This window comes from Phaenicophaeus curvirostris, chromosome 11 (genome assembly GCF_032191515.1).
Source record: "Phaenicophaeus curvirostris isolate KB17595 chromosome 11, BPBGC_Pcur_1.0, whole genome shotgun sequence".
Classification (NCBI taxonomy): domain Eukaryota; kingdom Metazoa; phylum Chordata; class Aves; order Cuculiformes; family Cuculidae; genus Phaenicophaeus; species Phaenicophaeus curvirostris.
This window is the reverse complement of record NC_091402.1, coordinates 4,007,281-4,027,468: the sequence shown is the minus strand read 5'-3', so window position 1 is coordinate 4,027,468 and position 20,188 is coordinate 4,007,281. Positions and strand designations below refer to the sequence as shown.

General features: G+C 41.7%; 2 protein-coding genes across 2 annotated transcripts in view; one reads left to right on the top strand and one right to left on the bottom strand.

Annotated features, from left to right (window-relative positions):
• Positions 1-17,527, bottom strand: part of TIMP4 (TIMP metallopeptidase inhibitor 4) — a 29,037-nt gene extending 11,510 nt beyond the window's left edge. The window contains exon 1 of the mRNA XM_069865703.1: positions 16,928-17,527. Within this exon, the coding sequence (XP_069721804.1) occupies positions 16,928-17,057 (130 nt within the window). The 5' untranslated portion in view covers positions 17,058-17,527. The remainder of the gene's footprint in view (positions 1-16,927) is intronic.
• Positions 1-20,188, top strand: part of SYN2 (synapsin II) — a 192,915-nt gene that overhangs the window by 115,085 nt on the left and 57,642 nt on the right. The window lies entirely within an intron of this gene.

Below are 20,188 nucleotides of genomic sequence, written 5' to 3'. Positions count from 1 at the left end.
GAGAGAAAGCTTCCAGATGGTGAACAAAGACCTAATTGAGATATTATTTTATTTAAGCAAGGAAGTTTTATTGTTACTGGATGTCTAAATCTTTAGTTACTTGGGGTTTAATTTCTATTCTCCTGGAGATTGATTCAAATGCACACAGATATTTTTGAGCCTTTTGCTCCTTCTTCTTTTTCTGCGCTTTAATATTTTTTTCAACCAGTGTCGTCTAGCTGTCTCCTAAAACCTGTTATTCATGTGGTTGCTTCTGTTTTTAACCACAAGCACTTCCTGATTTAGCATTCCTGAGCCCAGCCATCTCCTCTCTCCACTCGTGGTTCAGAGAGTGGTTATAACTTAGGATTCCTCCCAGTCTGCACTTCTTTTCAAGAAATGGTTTCAAGCATACCATGGCTGGCTTGGCTTCTCCTCTGTTTTACTGAGCACAACCTCTGGTTGCTGAATGTAATAATGTCATTTTATCTGTCAGACAGTTATTGGTTCCTTATGTGGAATCTGCAGATACGGAATGCATATGTAGAGCTTTTGTGTTCTAATGCCAGCAATTCAGCCTGCCTCAAATTTGTTCTGCATTAAAAAAATACCTTCTGTTTTTCAACAGGCATGGGGAACTACTTAGACTAGGGGCTTTTTAAAAAAGAAATTCACTACCATTACATGAATTTTGCCACCCTGCAGTGATGTGTGCAGTGAAACATGGCCATGATGCTCCCAGCAGAGGAGACAGCAGGAGACAAGCAGTTAATGAAGGTCCCACACCAAGTCAGAGGTGGCGGTGGCATCAGAATGGAGGAAATAACTGTGCTTTGTGCAGGGAAATTAATGTTCTCCCAAAGCCTTACCTTTTTAGACTGATTGTTTCTAAGGCATTAACAAAGGGAAAACTCTTTAGCGAAGAATTACTCTTGTTGATACAATTTAATGTTACTAAATACTATATGCTTTATGATACTATTTTATACAGTATTGTTGTACTGATAATGCTATTTAGCCTTTTTCCTTAACCTGCTGGTCACAGTCCTATTGTTTGAAGACGGGCAGCTTTTCTCAATAAAAGGAATCAACTTCATCGCTCCTTCAAAAAGGAAAACAAATTGGAGTTTACTCTCCAGATTAATAGGAGCTAAGGGAGAAGGTAAAAGCTGATGAATAAATAAAATCTGTTTTTTCCAGTATCTGTTAAATATCAGCAGCTATGTAATAAAAAATATTTACATAGGAAAATGTTTAAGATATTATTGGACGTAAAGACAAGAAATCATAACTGCTTACATGCATCCTTATTTTTAATACATAAACTTAAAACTAGATAAAATAATTAAAAATAAAAATATTGCTAAGAGAAATGTAAATGTTAAAGATTGGCAGATAGATTGGCAGATGCTTGGAGCTTTGAAAATCTCTTTTGTCCCCTGTTTGGCCCCTAGAAACACTCAGACTACATCCTACACAAAGTTTTCAGGTGTGTTAAGATCACAGTACTGTGAGAAATACAGATAACAATTAAACTGTCGTTTTACTTAAGTTGAGTTTATTTCAGTGGTTTTGTTTCTGGGTTATCATTTCTGTCAGAGGAAACATATTTCACTGTCATTTAGAATTGAAGGAGATTTCTAGGCTCTTATCACAACGGATGCATCCAGTTTGAAATATTGGCTGCACTGGAGTTTTCATTGTATAGTGATGAACTACCTAACACCTATATCTAGTAAAGGAGTATGGTTTTGGATAGGGAGTTGCAGCTTAAAGCAAAACTCTGTAGTTATTGAGCTGCAGGCCTTCAGCAATAGGTAGGTTAAGGAGCAGAAAGGCAGAGTTGTCTAGGCTAGGATGCCATAGCTGGTCTTTGTAAAAATTAAGGCTAATTGCTCTCCTCTAGCCTTGCCATAGATTCTGAGACCTGTGAGCAATGATGTGTGATTCTGCATGCAGGGGAAGCCATAGTAGTGGGACTGGGCCAGCCATTTGTGTTCCTGATTCGCCCTGGGATTTCGCTCCCATTACGTGCCTCAAAGACCATTTGCAAATTTTAGAAGCAGCGCCTCCGTCCCTGATGCTGCACCCAAACCAGGCAGCTGCCTAAACTGTGAAAGCAAGTCTCTGATTTCTTCTTCATCCTTTCTGCTGAGTATTCTGGCTGCCTGGGGTAGGTTATCCTCATTAAGAAACTCAGAGCAGTGAGTCCTGACGTGTCCAGATAAGATGATCCTCTTTTAGATTTGAGATCGCTAGTAGTAGCAACATCTTTCTGATGGACATCTTAAGGAAGAATCCCTGCTTCAGGTGTAGCCTCCAGTTTACTTCATACCGTGTCTACACACTATGGCGTAGCTATCTGAATAAAATTTAATCTCCGTATAGTACACAAGTTTATAATCAGAATCAGCTTTGCTACAGAAACCTTGAAATGAGACTTAAAGTTGACAGGAAAAGAATTACTAAAAATTTACAAACAAGGTTGCGATAATGACTGGTGCAAGCTCTTTTTTTGTTATATTTTATTGCCTCACTTTAGCCCTCTCATTTAATTACCTAAAGTACGAGGAGTTATTTTTGAGCAGTTACTTCTCCCTGTCTCTTTAATGCGTAACGCTTCAGTCAAGCTGTTGCCAGATGCTATTGCTCTCATCGAAACAAGGAATAAGTGGCACAAGGAGAGGGGTCTAAATTGAAGTGTACTGTTGCTATATGGATGGGTTGAAGATGGCATCCCAAATGTTTATGGGAATGGATAGAAGAAAGCATCCAAACATGCAAAAATAGAAAACTAAACAGTTTTTCTGAAATGACACATCAGTCAGAGTATGCACTACGAGATAGAGCAGAACTATGGACACATAATTTATATGTATATGATTTTGAAGACCCCCTATATAGAAATGAACTTTTATGTATAAGAATGTCCTTTCACCAAAATGCAAGTATTCCCATGCATAATGTGCAGCTGTTTCTGCTCACCCTTCTACTGTAAGATTGCTTACAACTTCCATCCATCCATCCATCCATCCATCCATCCATCCATCCATCCATCCATCCATCCATCCATTCTTACAGCTTCCATCTGTCCCTCCCTCCCTCCATCCATCCATCCATCCATCCATCCGAACTCTTTTCCTCCTTGGAGTGCAGTGCCTTAAACTTGCTACATAAATATCTCAAATTCTCAGAATATGTGTCAAGAGGCAGCACCACAGTGACAGCTGCAGGACCCCCAACCACACTGGCACTGACTTTATTAAAAATTTGATGTTTCAATAAAAAACTTACTCTTGTCCAAAGGCCAGGTTGGATAGGGCTTGAAGCAACCTGATCCAGCAGGACGTGTCCCTGCCTATGGCAGGGGTGTGAAACTGGATAGGCTTTGAGGTCCCTTCCAACCCAAACCGTTCCATGATTCTATGATATGATTCTATTATTTTTTGAGAGGAGGAAGGTGTTTTTTTTTTTAAAGCCTATGTAGAGACTCTTTTTTTCTCAAGAGAGATTAATGAAATAGGTTTGCTCTTCTAGATTTTGTCTCATTGCAAACAGTATTATGAGATCCAGTGCTGATTTGTACATCCAAAGGAAGTGAATACCACTCCTACAGAAACTGCAGTCTTTCTTACTCGGTTGCCTCTGTTCCTGCACTTCAGTAGTTCTGTTGTTATGATGATAGGCTACTGAAAACGTGGTTGGGAGGTGGCAGTGGCTGTAGTGTGGCTGGGATTTATTCACTCACTGAAAGCATTTCTCAAAACAACATTCAGGAGAAGAGAATCCGAGTTGTTTGTTTGAAGCTGTATGGACCACGTTTCTAGGCCCCAAGGTCTAAAATAATTGCATGGTAAACCAGGAGACAACTGAAACCAATCAGGGCTTTGCAGGGCACATGAAGTTGCTGTGTGAAATGGCTTTTTCTGTTCCCGTGATGATATGCATGTGTTACTTCCAGGCATATACTTTTGCCTTTGTTCTAACATCTCCATTCTTCTTTCTGAGTGGTGGAGAGAGGAATAGTTTCTTATGGCTATAAACAGGAGAGAGGCCGATTTAGACTAGACATGAGGAGGAATTTCTTCACCATGGGGGTGGAGAGGCCCTGGAACAGGTTTCCCAGGGAAGCTGTGGCTGCCCCATCCCTGGAGGTGTTCAAGGCCAGGTTGGATGGGCCTTGGGCAGCCTGATCCCATGGGAGGTGTCTCTGCCCATGGCAGGATGGAACTGGATGGGCTTTGAGGTCCCTTCCAACCCAAACAATTGTATGATTCTGTGATACTATGATTTGTGAAACTATATTTATACTCTTCTGTATTTATGCTCTTGTTATAAACCCCACTGTGAGATGGGGGTATCTCCTGTGTGTATTATAACAGAAATTCATAGTAAATTCTCAGTTTACCTGATGATAGTTCTTACTGATGCCAATACAGCTGTACAGTAGCTGACAAAGATACATCTGTCTGTTTCGAAGAACACGGATGCCTCACTTTAATTAACTATAATAGCCTTTCTTAATTTTACATGCCTTTTGTTGTTCCACGGTATCATATGGGAAACTTCCAGAACTGATGCTTGATCTAGCTAGTGACATAATACTGATGATTTTCATCTGACTGGTGGGATAAACTGCCTTGAGCTAACCCGAGACTGCAGCACAGTGCTGGTAGTGCCACAGCTCGCATTGCAGCCAGAATAAAGCTACAACAAGAGTTGACTGTTAACAAACGTTTGCAACCAAAGGGTAGGGGATTATCTTCAGAGTGCTTACCTATAGGATTAAGAAAGAAAGGGTTTTATTAACACCCTGTTATCCTTTCTCTATGAGTGATCAGCACAATCCAGGACCACCCCCTCCTTGTAGCACCTGAGCATTAAAACCCTTTGTATTCTGCAAGAGAAGAATAGGAGCCAATCTGGTAATGAGATTTTCCGCAGTGCCCATCTTTAGTTTTGAGGGTGAGTTAATTCAGTGGATTCAGGATGGGACTGGATAGATAAGGAAGCTTGGAATCACAGAAGGGACTGTAATTCATTCCTCCTTATAACCAAAGCACTGTTGCAGGTGGGTTTCCTCTGTTCAGAGTAGTCTGGGCAGCATACACAGTTGCGGGTTGGAACTGATTCGGGTTTAAATCAGGCATCTGATGTCTGTAATGGGCCAAGAACTGAAATGCGAACAATCAGAAAGCAAGCTAAGTAAAAATTTGGAAGTGGAATGGGCCTCATCTACCATATTCACCCAAACTATGGTAAAGTAGTGCTAGGAGTCCTAGATAAAAGCCTCGGAGTCTGAAGACAGGGTGCAGACACACTATTTCGTTTACCTTCTTTGTATCTAGATGCTATAGATTTCATACCCAGTACGTTATGGTCCGATCTTACAAACTCGTGGTGTCTTGAAGAAGAATACTGACAAGTGACACTAGCAAAGCAGCCAGAGGAACCCAAGAACACAATTTGACCACCTCGGTTCTATGAGTATGGACATATGACCAAAAAGTAATTATTCTTTAGACTGGAAACTAGGCACATGACATGCTTAACTTTTCTTGCAGAGAGTCCTTTTCTCTCAGTGGGCAGGGAGAATAATCTTAACATCAGAAGGGAAGAGTAGTCTGCACAGAACTTGTAACAACAGACAAAAATTAATGAACTCAGGTAGAATAGATAGCTTGGCTAGAGCTCTAAATAAAGTAGTTTGCATTGGCTGCTGATTAGTATTGCTTACAAAGCTCTGAAACATACAGTAGGTTGTAAAAGTCTCAATCCATACTTTAGAGCAACTGTCCCATGTGTCCAGCCTTGCTGCTTTCCCTATGGAACTCTGCCTTGTTATTAACTCAATATACTAAATTGATAAGTCATGGAATAGACTGACTTGCCACGTTAGCTTATTGTAAAGCTTTGAGCTTCACCAATGAAGAAAGCAAATCAACTTGCTTAAATATTGATGTAATATGTGTTCCTGTATCTGTGTATGGAGAAGATTATGATTTCTCAAAATACATAGGAAAGGAAGAAAGAAGTGTTAGCAACACAAGAAGACCTTCACAAGCTTGGTTTAAACTCACAGGTATTGCTGAGGCTGCCAAAATAAGGCCATTTATCTGAAAAAAAACAAGGAAACTATATTGATTGATTGACATTAAGAGAATGTTTTAAAATAAGTAATTAATTACCTAATGTGTAGCTCTACATGCAGACTGATGAAGAGATGTGAAACACAGCAGGTGTGTCTGTACAATATGTAGGTGCTTGAGCATTCACACACTGCTCACTTTGGGTTACGTATGTTGCTTGGAACAGGGATCACGTCTGCTGCGTTTTAATGAGATGAAGTAATGAGTAGCATTACTAAGTGCCAGTGCCATGAGAGTAATGTTATGGCTTACTCAGTTGCCCTTAACCTGAAATGTTTAAAGCCTTTTCAAGACCAGTCCCTTAACAGCAAATATTCTGGTTTTTGTGTTCACGCTGAAGGCTTTGCCAGCTATACTCTCATAAGAATGCCATTATTTTTCATCCTGTTCCCATTTATAATTCTCTTCATTTTACTCTGCTCTGAGTCCAGAAAAAGGCTCTGCTAGTGTTGTAACTTCATTTCAGGTATTTTGAGTTGAGATGACCTGTGCTGCATGCACAAAGGTCTGTACTCTGTGTTTTCTACTTTTTATGCCTTGAGTCGTTTGGTTTTATGCTTGGCCACATGTAAATCCTGACCTTTATTTGCACTAAGTAACCTGAGTTAAACTCATAGGCAACTTGCACTTTTGTAAATCAACTCAAGTTTATTTGTGATCTTTCAGGATCGGATTGTTGTGAATTCATTGGAGCATCAAAAGGTCTTCATCTTCTGTTCATTATTGTACTAATTTGTAACTTCTTTAAGCTACAGTTGGGTGTTCATGTGGTTTAGGTTCTGTCCTTTTAATGCAAAATATGTCTGTTTCATTTTATTCTTATATTTTTTCCAGACATTTTTATTGTTTACAAGGGCCAGCATTCTTTCTATGTCAAGCACTTACAGTCAGCTCGAGACTGCTTCTCTCACAGGTGTCCAAATGCTTTTCCACCACTTGGTTTTGTTGCAAGTTTTTATTTTTTTTAATCAAAATTTGCTGGCTACCATCATCACCTCTGAAAGACAGGTTCATAGCATTCACATGTTGTTTTTCTTCTGACACAGAAGACTCCAGATCTTGTCAGGGTGAGGGGCGAGGTTGGAAGTTGAGTTTGGGTGTTGAATGAAAATGGATGGGTTTTGTCAAAGTGGTTTTTTGTAGTTCTCTGGGAGATCCAAGGTGACTCCTAGATTCCCACAGAAGGGCTGCCAAGTTATCGATGACAATACCAGTTTGGTGATGAGAGAGTCAGAACAACACGCTGCTTTGAGAATAAATCTGGCAGATCTTCCTGAGGTCTGATGTTGTCACAGCCTTACAGCACCAATGTTCCACACAGGTTTTGCTTTTGATGCTTACAATGAGAAGAAGACTGCAACCATCCTCATGCAGTATTGCATGTTATTCAGGAATCAAACTTTTAATCATTACAGACTTCAGTAGAGAGGTAGATGATGACTTCAAGATGTCTGCTGAGATGCTAGATCATCCTTACTCTTTTGGGAGTGGAAACCCCTATACCTTCTTGTCTCTTTTGAGAACCAAGCAAGATGCTATTAAATGATCTTTAAACAGCTGAAAAAGAACAACTGCATATAGCAAACAGCTCATCTATCTATTTGTCCTTCAACAAGACAGATCAGCAAACAGCAGTTTCGTTTCCAAAGTCTAACCCAGTTTGGATGTTTGAGGCTGTTGTACTGGTTCAGTTCTAGGTATTAACAAAACGGGGCAGCAGCATAACCGGCCCAAAACTGAGTGAATCTGAATGAATCTTTTCCTCTGTGTTTGCAGGATGGATTTCTTAACTCGTGCGCTGTTCCCATTCACTCTTCCTCCGTGATTCCTAGATGCAAAGCCAAGGAATCTTTTCTTCAAAAGATGTTTATGCTAGTTAGGATGTAAAGAAAATTTTACTTTTCACACTTTGTATTTTAGTTTTCTGCTATTCCATCAATGTATGCTTACAGCCATCTCTAAAATGGCTAAATCTGCGGCACAGCGTTGAACTGAACCGCACTTTCTGAAATCACAAGAAAGTAAGTAGTAGAACTTAGTGGACTGTTTGGATCTGCAGCCACAGAGCTTGTTGAAGAATGTAACTGTAACAATAGCAGGCTTTTTTCCTTTATTCTATGGAAAGCAATGTCTGGAAGAGCATTGCCTGGTCTTGGCATTGCTTCCAGTTGCATGAGAAGGTAAGTGTGGAGAGGTAACCATCCTATCTCTAACTGACTAATTAGTTCTGAAGAACCAAAAGTTCTGAGGGCAAAAATTGATTTAAAATAAGCATTGGGCCAGACCTAAATACTGCTAACCTAACAAGGAGAAAAGGATGGTGAATAGACCTTCATATTGCAGGCTGCAGGGAGACAAGGTTGGATGTTGGACAAGGTTTGACGTGTTACTTGGTGTGGGTCCCTCTACAGCCACTGTGCAAACGTTTTACTTACACAAGACAGCAGTGAAACACCTTTCTTTTCTAGATGAAAATCAGAGTAATTCATCCTTCACTGTTCTTCAATGCAGTGTTATTCAGAAAAAAATACTGCATTCCAACAACCCCCCTTCCTGAAAAACCAGTGAATCCTTGTGAAGTTGATACAGCAGATAGCAAGGATTGTTTTATCACCACTCCATACGGTTATTAATGTGCACTGTATTATTTTTCATTATAAATGCTTTGCAGAATTTGGATACTCTTTTGTGCTTTATTAACACAAAATTGCCAGTCTGCCTCCAAAATGCATTTCCATTTGAGGCTTTCAAAATGTAGGAGGCCTATATTGAAGCTCATTAAGGCTCTCAGGTAGGTCAGGGTTTTGTGAATCTCTGTGTTTTTGGCTTGGGCTGCAAAAATTCCTTGTGTTGATTGGGTTTGGCTTCCTTGTTAAGCCAGAAGATTACGCAGATTTACTTTTTTTCTTAATTAAAGGAGTACATTCAGTTTATGAGTGAGGTTTTAAAATCTAGATTTTATAAAGTTTCCAATAGAAGAGGTGAGTGTATTTTTAACAGATGTGTGGTATTCTTTTAACTTAAGTATTACCTAAAAAATAGCATGATTCCCTAATGTTGTGCAAGGTCAGTGTTATTTTTCTGCTCTGTTTTTACAGCTGCTACTCATGTTACCAGAAATATTTCTCTCTACTTCACAAGCCCCCAATACCACATCATTTGACTAGCAGTCAACATCTGCCTAATATCAGCTGAAGAATAAGACCCTCTTTATGCTCCAAAGCCTGTAGAACAACATACATAATGTTATTGTGGATTTCCATGGGGCACTGCATGCCCCTTCCTCTGTGTGGAAGGAACCCCACATTACAGAGATACTTTTTAATGAGAAAGTTAGGGATTAAAGTCGGTAGGTTAATAGGATTAAGAGTTTGGCAGTCTCAGTGTTCTCTGTTTTATATTATTGGATCTTTGTCTCTAAACTTGCATTTTGTTTTCCATCCAGTGTGTGGAGAATGTTGGGTTTGAAATCGTGGGGTTTTAGTTTCTCAGGACCATAATGCGTGCCTTTAAGTAAAAGTAACACAGCTCCTGATTTTCTTATCCCGCATTTATAACATACTCGGCAATGAGTCAGTGTTACTGAGTCTAAATCAGGCAACTTGTATAATTCTTCTGAGATTTCATTTACTACACAATACTGAGCTCTGTTTTTTTTTTTGCCAGAGCTAAATTATTTTATGGTTGTCAACTATGTTCTAATTGACAGGGCTGTTGTGCTCAGTGGATTTGTCTCCTTAATATTCTGTCCTGTTGCTTAGTTTCATGATGCCACCTCACTTCGAAGCGGTTGGGAACACTGCCATGAAAATTTCAATGAGCGAAAGAAAGGAGAGTCACTGCATTTTTCCAGACCGAGCCCTGTTTTCGTGCTTAAATGGCAGGGTTCAGAAGATTGGGAATTATTTCTTAGGGCTGCATGATATTGGCAATGCAATTCAGGTCTTGAATTCAGCACTGGAAAGTAAGTCAGGAAGCTATCTAGGCAAAGACTCATGAAGTGAGTTCTCAAAATGTTTGCTTCTGTCTTAAAACCTAAGAATGATGTAGGGTTATTTGTAGATCTTGTCAGTTAATACTTCCTACTCCCAAACAGAGCATTCAGTCTTTATCCTAGGAAGCTGTTTCACTACCATTTTGTTAATGTTATCTGCTAAAGGAAGGTCTCAACTCCTATTGCCATAGCAGCACTCCAACTGTTCATCAGACAGGAACGTTGAAGCCCTTTATTGCCTACTCTGCACAGACAGGTCCAAATCTGTGTCATTGCAAGAAGGCGTTAACAGCACCACAGCCAGTGCAGTCATTTTTTATATTTTTCAAAGCATTTAGAAGTTTCAGGCTGTGATGCCAAGAAATTTATATGTACTGCAATTATAACTTCATTGTAATACACAGGCATTTGTACCAGTGATGGGCCTTGGCAGGGCTGCAGGTATTTTACTTTGTCAAGAGCTTTCCTCTAAGTGCACAAGTAGCTGCTTTAAACTAAGTCACCTCCTAGGATTCATACTGTCTGGGGCTTTTTAAATTTTATTTTGAGATACTATTGATGTGTATAAAAGTATGCCTAGCAGACGAGTGTAATTCTTTCATAGAGTCATGGAATGGTTTGGGTTGGAAGGGACCTCAAAGCGCATCCAGTCCCAAACCCCTGCCATGGGCAGGGACACCTCCCACTGGATCAGGGGCTCCAAGCCCCATCCAACCTGGCCTTGAACACCTCCAGGGATGGGGCAGCCACCACTGCTCTGGGCAGCCTGGGCCAGGGCCTCACCACCCTCACCAGGCAACATTTCTTCTTAAGATCTCATGTCAATCTCCCCTCTTTCAGCTGAAAACCATTGCCCTTCATCCTATCCCCACACTGTCTGATTAAGAGCCCCTCCCCAGGTTTCCTGTAGGCCCATTCCTTACATCCCTCCATCCTTACTCCTTTCATGCCTACAGAAGTAAAGGAACCTATCTTCACTCCCATAACTGCCTTTGGCAGGACATTGTGCAGCCAAAACAGATGAAATCTGGGTTTGATATTTCTATCATTTACAAGTCTGTTGAGGTGTGAGTTAAGGGTAAAGTGTCTATGTCTCAATAATTTTTATTAATGAACTTAATAACAAAAAGAGGACATAGGTTACTATGTTCCTACATGTCTGCGTTGTTTTCTGAACACTCTGGGGCTCTGGTTAACAGAGGAGTGAAATTCAGCTTTTGTCAGCCACTACTGAGGACCTGAGGAGAAGGGAGAGACCTCATCACCTCTGCATTAAACCTACCAAATATGAATAATAGTACTGATTTCTATCTGGTTTTAAGATGATTCATTGGTTAATAAAATTAGGGTTGTGAAAATATCGTTCTGGAAAAAAGCTCCATGGCACCAATACAGTCTTGCAACTTCTTGTTCATCATAATTCTTGGAAGAAGCAAGCTCAGGTGCTTTTCCTGTTGTGTGAGAGAGAGGTCAAACAGCAAAAGCCAAATACAATGTTTCTGTAACTGAATTCACAATTCTTGGAATGGAATCTCTGTTCAGTATTCACCTCCCCTAACTGCCTACATTTCTGATTTTTTCCATCAGGCAAAGTTACTTCCCACTCTAATAATATACAAATTAATCCATTCCAGTACAAAACCAGATATTATATTGCAGAGAGGCAAAATCGTGGGATACTGAGCCATGAAAGTTTTAATATGAAATTCAATAATAAAGAAACAGCATATTGTAATTTTATCCCAGAGGAGCTGACTTTGAAAACTTAATTCTGGTGTATTGAATTAAAATTGTTACTGTTATTTTAAACATTATTAAAATTTAATAATCTGGCACATCTTTACAGTGCGTGATCTCGATGATCTTCTGGTATTTTAACAGGCTGAAAATGCGGCCAAGCTCCAGCTATAAAGTTTCCATCATATTTCAAAATGTGCCACTCTCCTCCAAAGCTACAGAACTGTTCTCTGAAGCTACATTAGATATGTATTTGTGCGTAAGATCTATCAGTCATTTCTGTTGGAGTATGGTGCCCAGTATTCAGTAAAAGTATCGGTTTTAATGTACGCTTAATAAAAAAAAAAAAGAAGAAAGTTTAAATCATACAAAATACATCTAGCTTTACTGGTATTTATTTTAAAGGTATTTATTAAAGACATATTACCTCTACTTTAAAGGTAATACTTTAAAGTATTTGAATATTTGTCCTACTGTCCAAAAAATAATCTTGTTCTTGCCTAAGGGGGAAAACCAGCATGAATTAAAAGTGACAAGCTTCAGAAAGGGATCAGTCCTCTCTGTGCATATTTCCATTTCTCTCAACAGATAGTTAATTTGGTGTGAGCGTTGGTTCAGAATTGAGTCCCCAAAGGCTGAAATCAGTGGCAAAGAGGAAATCCGTTATTATGACACTCTCTGATAAACTCAACTGCATCCATACTTATCTCCAAGAAAGCTGTTATCAAGTGAATTTTCCTGTATTGGCTTCAAGCTGTCATGCCTCACTACTGAATTTGGAGCATTAAGCAGCCCGTCCTCACCACATTTACTTTCCGTAAATGCCTTTTGGATTCTGCCGGGGACAGGGGCTCAGCACTGACCATCAGCTGTGCGGTGCGTGAAGCTGCTGTTAATGAGTGAACCTTCCATCTCCACTGCCAGTGGAAGTCCTCTTGAGAAATGCTGGGGTTTGAAGGTGTTCAGGACATTTGAGGAGGTCCTCAGCACCATTTAGAAGAACACAAAAGGAATGCATCTCCCTTTTTTGATACAGGGTGTGTATCCTCGTGGTGCTCAGCGCTTCCTGCAAATAAGGATCTACCTCCCATTGAAGTGAACTTCAAAACCACTAAGTTCATAAAAACTGCTCTAATTTATACAAAATCACACCCTAAGGCTGCATGGGAAGGTTAACAAGCCGAGAGAAGCAGTGGCTGCCCCATCCCTGAATGTTCAAGGCCAGGTTGGATGTGGCTTGGGCAGCCTGATCCAGTGGGAGGTGTCCGTGCCCATGGCAGGGGGTTGGAACTGGGTGGGCTTTGAGGTCCCTTCCAACTCCAACCATTCTGTGATTCTGATTGGCATGGCACTTATGCTTTCCTGGCAGGATTCCAGGCATCATTCCTGTTCTTCCTGTGGTGTGCAGCCATGTAACACCCGCAGGACCCTGCCCTCGTGCACTGATCCCTTATTTTCACTTTAGCCAGCACCTTCCAGACCAGGAGCTCTGTTACTCAAGGTCTGTCAGACTGCCTGTTACTTCTGTGGACTTCCTTAGGTGGTGGGGTAGCTGTGGGTATTTAGAGAGAGAGGAAAGCCACAAAAGCCTCCTGATTCTGAAAGACAAAGCATCACAGCACTAAACATATGATGAGAAGCTCGACATGAGCTGGCAACGTGCACTTACAGCCCAGAAGGCCAAGGGTATCCTGGGCTGCATCAAAAGCAGCATGGCCAGCAGGGTGAGGGAGGGGACCCTGCCCCTCTGTTCCTCCCTTGTGAGACTTCATCTGGAGGATTGTGTCCAATTCTGGAATCCTCAGCATAAGAAGGAGATGGAGCTGTTGGAATGGGTCCAGAGGAGGCTACAAGGGTGATCAAAGGGCTGGAGCACCTCCTGTACAAGGACAGGCTGAGAGAGTTGGGGTTGTTCAGCCTGGAGAAGAGAAGGCTCTGAGGAGACCTTAGCGCAACCTTCCAGAACCTGAAAGGGCTACAAGAAAGCTGTGGAGGGACTGGTTACAAAGACTTGGAGTGATAGGACGAGGGGCAATGGGTATAAACTGGAGAGGAGCAGATTTAGACTAGACATAAGGAGGAATTTCTTCACGGTGAGGGTGGTGAGGCCCTGGCCCAGGTTTCCCAGGGAAGCCGTGGCTGCCCCATCCCTGGAGGTGTTCAAGGCCAGGCTGGATGGGCCTTGGGTCCCTGCCCAATCTTGTGATTCTATGTGAACAAAAGTAAAAGTGAAAAAAGCTTGTCCCAGACTTCATTAGTTTCTCTGCTTGGTTTTTCTCAGTTATCTCCTATGTAAAGGTTTCTGACTGGCTTCACACACCCAGTTAGTGGCTCAAGTAATGTCTTTTGATCACTGCACCCAAATCACAAGTGGCCTTTAGGACTAAAGGAAATAAGAATTGCTACAGATCTATAGTGGAAGGGAGCAATGATGCATTGACTGAAGTACACAGAGAGTCTAGGAGCAAGACGGAGACTTGGTCTGCTTTTACTTTACTGCAAAATTTAAAGGCATGGCCTCATTTCTTTTTTTTCATTAGATGTGCTAGGGATTTATTCTGTATGGTAAGACTTGAATATGATTGTGTGTGCAGAGATGGATGAACATAAAAATAACTGAAAAGAATGGAATGGTCTCAGCAAAACCTGCTTTAGCATTCAAGTCCCATAGATCTTGGTAGCGAAAAAGCTGTCCCTTTCTTTGTTAATCAATATTTTGGAAGGATGAAAATGTTGAAATTGAAGTACAATTCTTCGGATTAATCTTTAATCTTTGTAAATGTTAAAAAAAAAAATCTTCAAGTCTGGTGATGCTAACAGGAGAAGTTAGAGGTGTGCTACTTCATGGGATGCTTCATAGCGTGGCCTGGATTTCCCAATCCCTGGTAAAAATTGGTGGCCCTAGAGATATAGGTGTGGCTTCAAAACCGAGCTGAGCTGGGGAGCCCAGCCCTCATCCCCAGGTGCTGTGCCCAGGGCTCCAGCTTTGTGCTCCCCCTTCCCCAGGGCAGCCCCAGCCCACAGCCTGCTCGCCTGCACGTGGCATGAAGAACCAAAGGCTGCTGGCATCAGGGAGGAGGAGATGTCTTTGCCACTCTGCTTAGAGGAGCGGACAACTCCACTGGTCTTCTCCAGTTCCTTTAAGGTAATTTTGCTCTGCTTATACAAGATAACATGGCCATAGCTAGTTAAATAATCCAGCCTGGTCTAGTGGGAGGTGTCCCTGCCCATCGCAGGGAGGAGGGTGGAACTGGATGATCATTAAGGTCCCTTCCAACCCAAACTATTCTATGATTCTATGATCTATAAATGCTTAGAGCAGGTTTTATGTATACACATATTTATATGAATGGTTACACATCTCTATCATTTTATAATATAAAGAAATGCTGTTTTAAATTTATAAATATTAAATGAAGTGATCCTTAAGATAAACATTCCTTAGCCAAAAGATACAGTTTACTTTAACAGAAATATTTATATAGGTAAGAGCTTAAGCATCACATCCAAATGTAAAGTCCAAATGTAAGTTTTATTTTACAATCTTCAGTTTGAAATGTAAGTAAAACGTAGCATACGTCGACCATTGTGAAATGGATCTAACAATGCAATAAATCTTTAAGTCTGTTGAGAAACTGCCCCTTTCTAACATACAGCAATGCCCCAGACTGACACAGTTAAATGTATGCACGTAGACAGTTAAGCTCCTGGTAGCACAACTTCTGTTTTCTTTCATACCTCAAACAACCCCAAATTTGTAATGTCTGGTGTAGGTAACTTAAAGAAAAAGATTGCTTAACACAGCCAGATTAAAAAACAATTTAAGTGATGGCCACAAACAGAGCTTAGAGTTTGTCATGGCTACAAAGATTTTCTGTCCGGGTATAAAAGCAATTAATCAGTATGCAGGAGGTATTGCCTGCCCCATAGAGATGCTAATTTTGTGACACTTTGGAAACTCATGTTCTACATTTACTGTTCACACTAGATGGAAGCCACCCAGCCTTAGCTTGAGCTGATGAAATCAAAAGGCTGCAAAATGTCACATTTTCCTATCCCTATGCAGTCTGATTTCTCTCTAGAAGTTGTTTGACAGCCGCACTGCTGCCTGAATATCGTGAAACACAGTTGTCCTAAAGTCTGGGGAGTTTTGTTTACACAGGACTGCTGAAGCCAGTTTATCTGCAGAAAATAAAGGGCCTATCAAGCTCCTGCTGGAGTATTTCTGGAAGATGACAAAACCCGCAACAATCAATCAAAGAAAATGTAGTAGAGGAGGACAAAGATTGAGCATTTCAACATGTTATCTCCAGGGACTTGGGTTTGGGTTTAGTTTTTGTTTAGGTGTCACCATCCCATTGTGTCCATCCTCCCTCCTCCCCCCCGAAAAAAAGCTGTAGAGAGTATCTGTAGCACAGTTTACACAGAGCAGAGGGGTTTAGCTAAAATATTCTGGTGCAGCTACTGTTAGAAAGTTCAGATATTCTTCCCTGCTCGCTCTAAGTTAGGACCTAAGAAAGAAGGTGTTCCTATTTTTTTTTAAATAATAGTCTCATCGTAATAATAATAATAATAATAAAAAAATAAAATTAATACATGAAATAATAAATAAAAACATTAAGTAAAGATAAGACATACGGAAGAATTTCTTCACCATGAGAGTGGTGAGACATTAGAACAAGTTGCCCAGAGCAGGGGTGGCTGCCCCATCCCTGGAGGTGTTCAAGGCCAGGTTGGATGGGGCTTGGAGCAACAGGATCCAGTGGGAGGTGTCCCTGCCCATGGCAGGGGTTTGGGACTGGATGGGCTTTGAGGTCCCTTCCAACCCCAAACTATCCTATGATGCTATGATTCTATGATGCAGCAATACAGCCTTTTCACTGATTTGTAACTAGAAACTGTTCGGGGAAAGGGAGCCAAGCAGAACAGCTCCTCTTGCTTTGTTTCCCAGATCCCCCCTTTCGAAGGGGTCCCTGCGGGCACTTTGTTTTAAAGCCTCTGGTCCGGGCTGCCGGTGGCATCAGCACAAGGGGCTCGGGTGGCTTGAGGCGCGTGGCAGGGGACTCACCTAGTGCGGCGTCGCAGATGAGCTGCTGGGGGTGCGCGGGGGCACAGCTACACGCCTCCACCACCTCCTCGCCCCGGTGGGCCAGCAGCAGGAGCACAGCCAGCAGCGCGGCATGCAGCATCGCACCCATCTCAAGCGGCCAGCCAGCAGCAAACGCTCTCTCGCTGTTGGGTTTGTAGCTGAACTTCCTCACGGTGCCGATTTCTTCTGCCTGCAGTTCAGTTTCGGTGTAGGAAAGCCCTCTAATGCTCGCTCCGAGCACACACTTATGTTAACTGACTTCTAATTTCCCTGACATAGGAGCCGCTTATTTATGGCCCTGGCACTAACTCCTAACTCCGCCTTCCTCTAAGGAAAAAGCACATCATTGGTGAAAGTTATTGTACCGGGAGAGAGGTTACCTTCGGAAGCATGGCAGCGTTGCTGCTATGAGTCAGTAGAACTATTAATAATCAAAAATCTCCACAAAAACATCTTTTAAAAGCATCTGAGGCTGATTTTATGATCTTTAGCAGAGGGAAGATTTTATCTCAGTAAATTTCCTTCCAGTTTGAAAGTAAAAACTCACTCTGCGAGCTTCTCTCTCTCTATCCGGTAAACAAAGCTGTCTTTTTTAAGCTCGGTTTTCATTTGCAGCCCCTGATCTTCCCCTGCGCTCTGTGCGTTCTCTTGAAATGACGTCCCTGTTTGCAGGCTGGACAGAACTTCATTCATGAAAAGGCAGTCTCTCAATGCTCAGTTTGTGAGCCTGGAACAATTGGGAGTTAAAAGCAACAATGAACTAAAAATAAAATCTGCAGTTTTTTATTATTTTCGTCACAGATTTAATTTAAAATAACAAGGAAAAATACGCCAAGGTTGTATGTTGGAGGTACAGCTCTTTCTCTGTCTGTTTAATGTGAGCACTAATCAACACAGATCTATGGCTGTGTTTTCTGGCTCACGTTGTACATGGAACATAGACAAGAATACATGAGTTTGGGAATTGTATTCAACTTCAGATCTGTTGTGGCTGTAGCAATCCGGATATCTGGATGCACCTGGCTTTTATAAAGAAGCTGTTTCATGAGGGAGCAACGTGAGGTTAGATTGAGAGCATTGGGGCACGTCTATAGATTGGCACACAGGGCAGAACTGCTCAGAGGGATTTCACAAATCAAGCTTAGGAACTGAAAGTTGATTAACATAATTTGAACCATTTCAATCCAGACTGGTGAAAATGTGTTTTCTTCTGCTTTAGATGTACACAAAGTAGCTTGCTGTCTTTATAGAGATGTGTACATGTTTCACAGCACCAGGTTTGAACAGTAAGAGATCAGTTTTACAACTGTTGTTTTTTCCTCCCACTCCCCCGAAAAACCAACCACGTGCTTGGGCTTCTACCAGTCTGTAGCTGCTCAGGGTTGTTGTGCCCCAAGCGCAGGACCCGGCATTTGGCCTTGTTAGACCTCATCCCATTGGTCTCAGCCCACTGATCCAGCCTGTTCAGATCCCTTTGGAGCCTCCTGACCCTCCAGCAGATAGACACTTCCACACAGCTTAGTGTCATCCGTAAACTTGCTAAGGGTGCGCTCAATGCCTTCATCCAGGTCATTCTTACCTGAAAGAAACTGAACTTCTTTCGGGAAGCTTTTTATGTGAGCAAAAAGGTAGAAAAGATGGGAGGCTGAAACCTTACAGCGGAAGTTCAAGCTACAAGAAGGCTGCAAAACCAATGCCACGCAGGTATTTTAGTGGCCTCCATGGTCAGTAGGTCTATTACTATTGATTTTCAAGTCTTGCTTAGGGCGGTAGGACTGGAAAGCAATGAAGGAATTAATTGAGAGCCTTTGATTGGTTTCCAGATGACATCACATGGCTGCTGCTGTAGGTGATCTAAATAGACCAATTTGATCGCTGTTTCAGTGAAATTCAAATTAAGAAGAACTATGCTAGGCAAACAGTCTGACACCAAGTGTGCAGGTCTACCTGCTCAGTGGGAATTAAGGCACTTCAAACTACTCGGCATGCCTCAATGTTTTTGTGAAAAGTTACGAATGAATTCACAATGATCTCCTAGGCATGGCTGAGGATGAAATACTTAGCTTCAACTGAATGTGTGCATGCTAAAACTAAATCTCGTGTGGTAATTATGTAAATGCCACAATAATACATTTTAATTATGCTTCTCTATAGCCTTGCCTGTGGCTACCCTTGACATTATTTTTAAGAGTCTTTCAAAGCCATCTGTTCATAGTTAGAATACTTAAAGCAGTTAAGGAAGAAAATGGCCTTAAGGGAGGTTCCTGCTCAAGAAATGTATTCCCTGTAGGTCTCTCCAGAGCCGATCAGCATGGGGATCATCATAGAATTGCAGAATGGTTTGGGTTGGAAGGGACCTCAAAGCCCATCCAGTTCAACCCCTGCCATGGGGAGGGACACCTGCAACATCCGGTTGCTCCAAGCCCCATCCAACCTGGCCTTGAACCCCTCCAGGGATGGGGCAGCCACAGCTTCCCTGGGCAACCTGGGCCAGGGTCTCCCCACTCTCACAGCAAAACATTTCTTCCCAAGATCTCATCTCAATTGCCCCTCTTGCAGCTGAAAACTGTTCCCGTTGTCCTACCCCTGCCCTCCCTGATAAAGCAGCGCAGCAGGAAGGGACGGAGTTGGGACATGTTATACACAGCAAGACCTTTCAGCGCTAAAGTGTGTGTTAGTGACACTCGTAGCTAGAAGGTTTCTCAACCCTAAGGTGGAACAACCAGTTACTACAACAGCGGGGAAAGCAGATCCATACAGCGGGTAGTCCTGTGGTGCGTGGCCGGGACTGGAGACCAGCTGTTGTGCTGACCATGCAGGGTGACTGGTGAGCAGTGCTGGGTAGGTGTATCTCTCCTTTCTGCATGACACCATTGATACAGTCTTATCATTAAAATGTAGAAGACCAACAATGTCTGAAACCTCAGCAAAACCCCTGTTCTCTTCGTTCTGAAACAGTAAGTTTTGTCAAATTGCTGTCAGAGTTTAGATAAGGATATATCTACATCATAGCACTAGAAAGGCATTTTAATAAGTCTGGAAATGTTTATCTTCAGGAAAATGCTCTCATAAATGCAAGAAAATTCATTTTTAGAACATTTATCAGAATAAATATTGCCTGTAGTTTCTAGTGATGTCAGCACAGCGCCTGAATACCTGTAACCTCTGAAAAACTTAAGCAAGCACTGGCTTGAAGCTGTGTCGTCCTATTTTATATTGCATACTCTTAGTGTTTTTCAT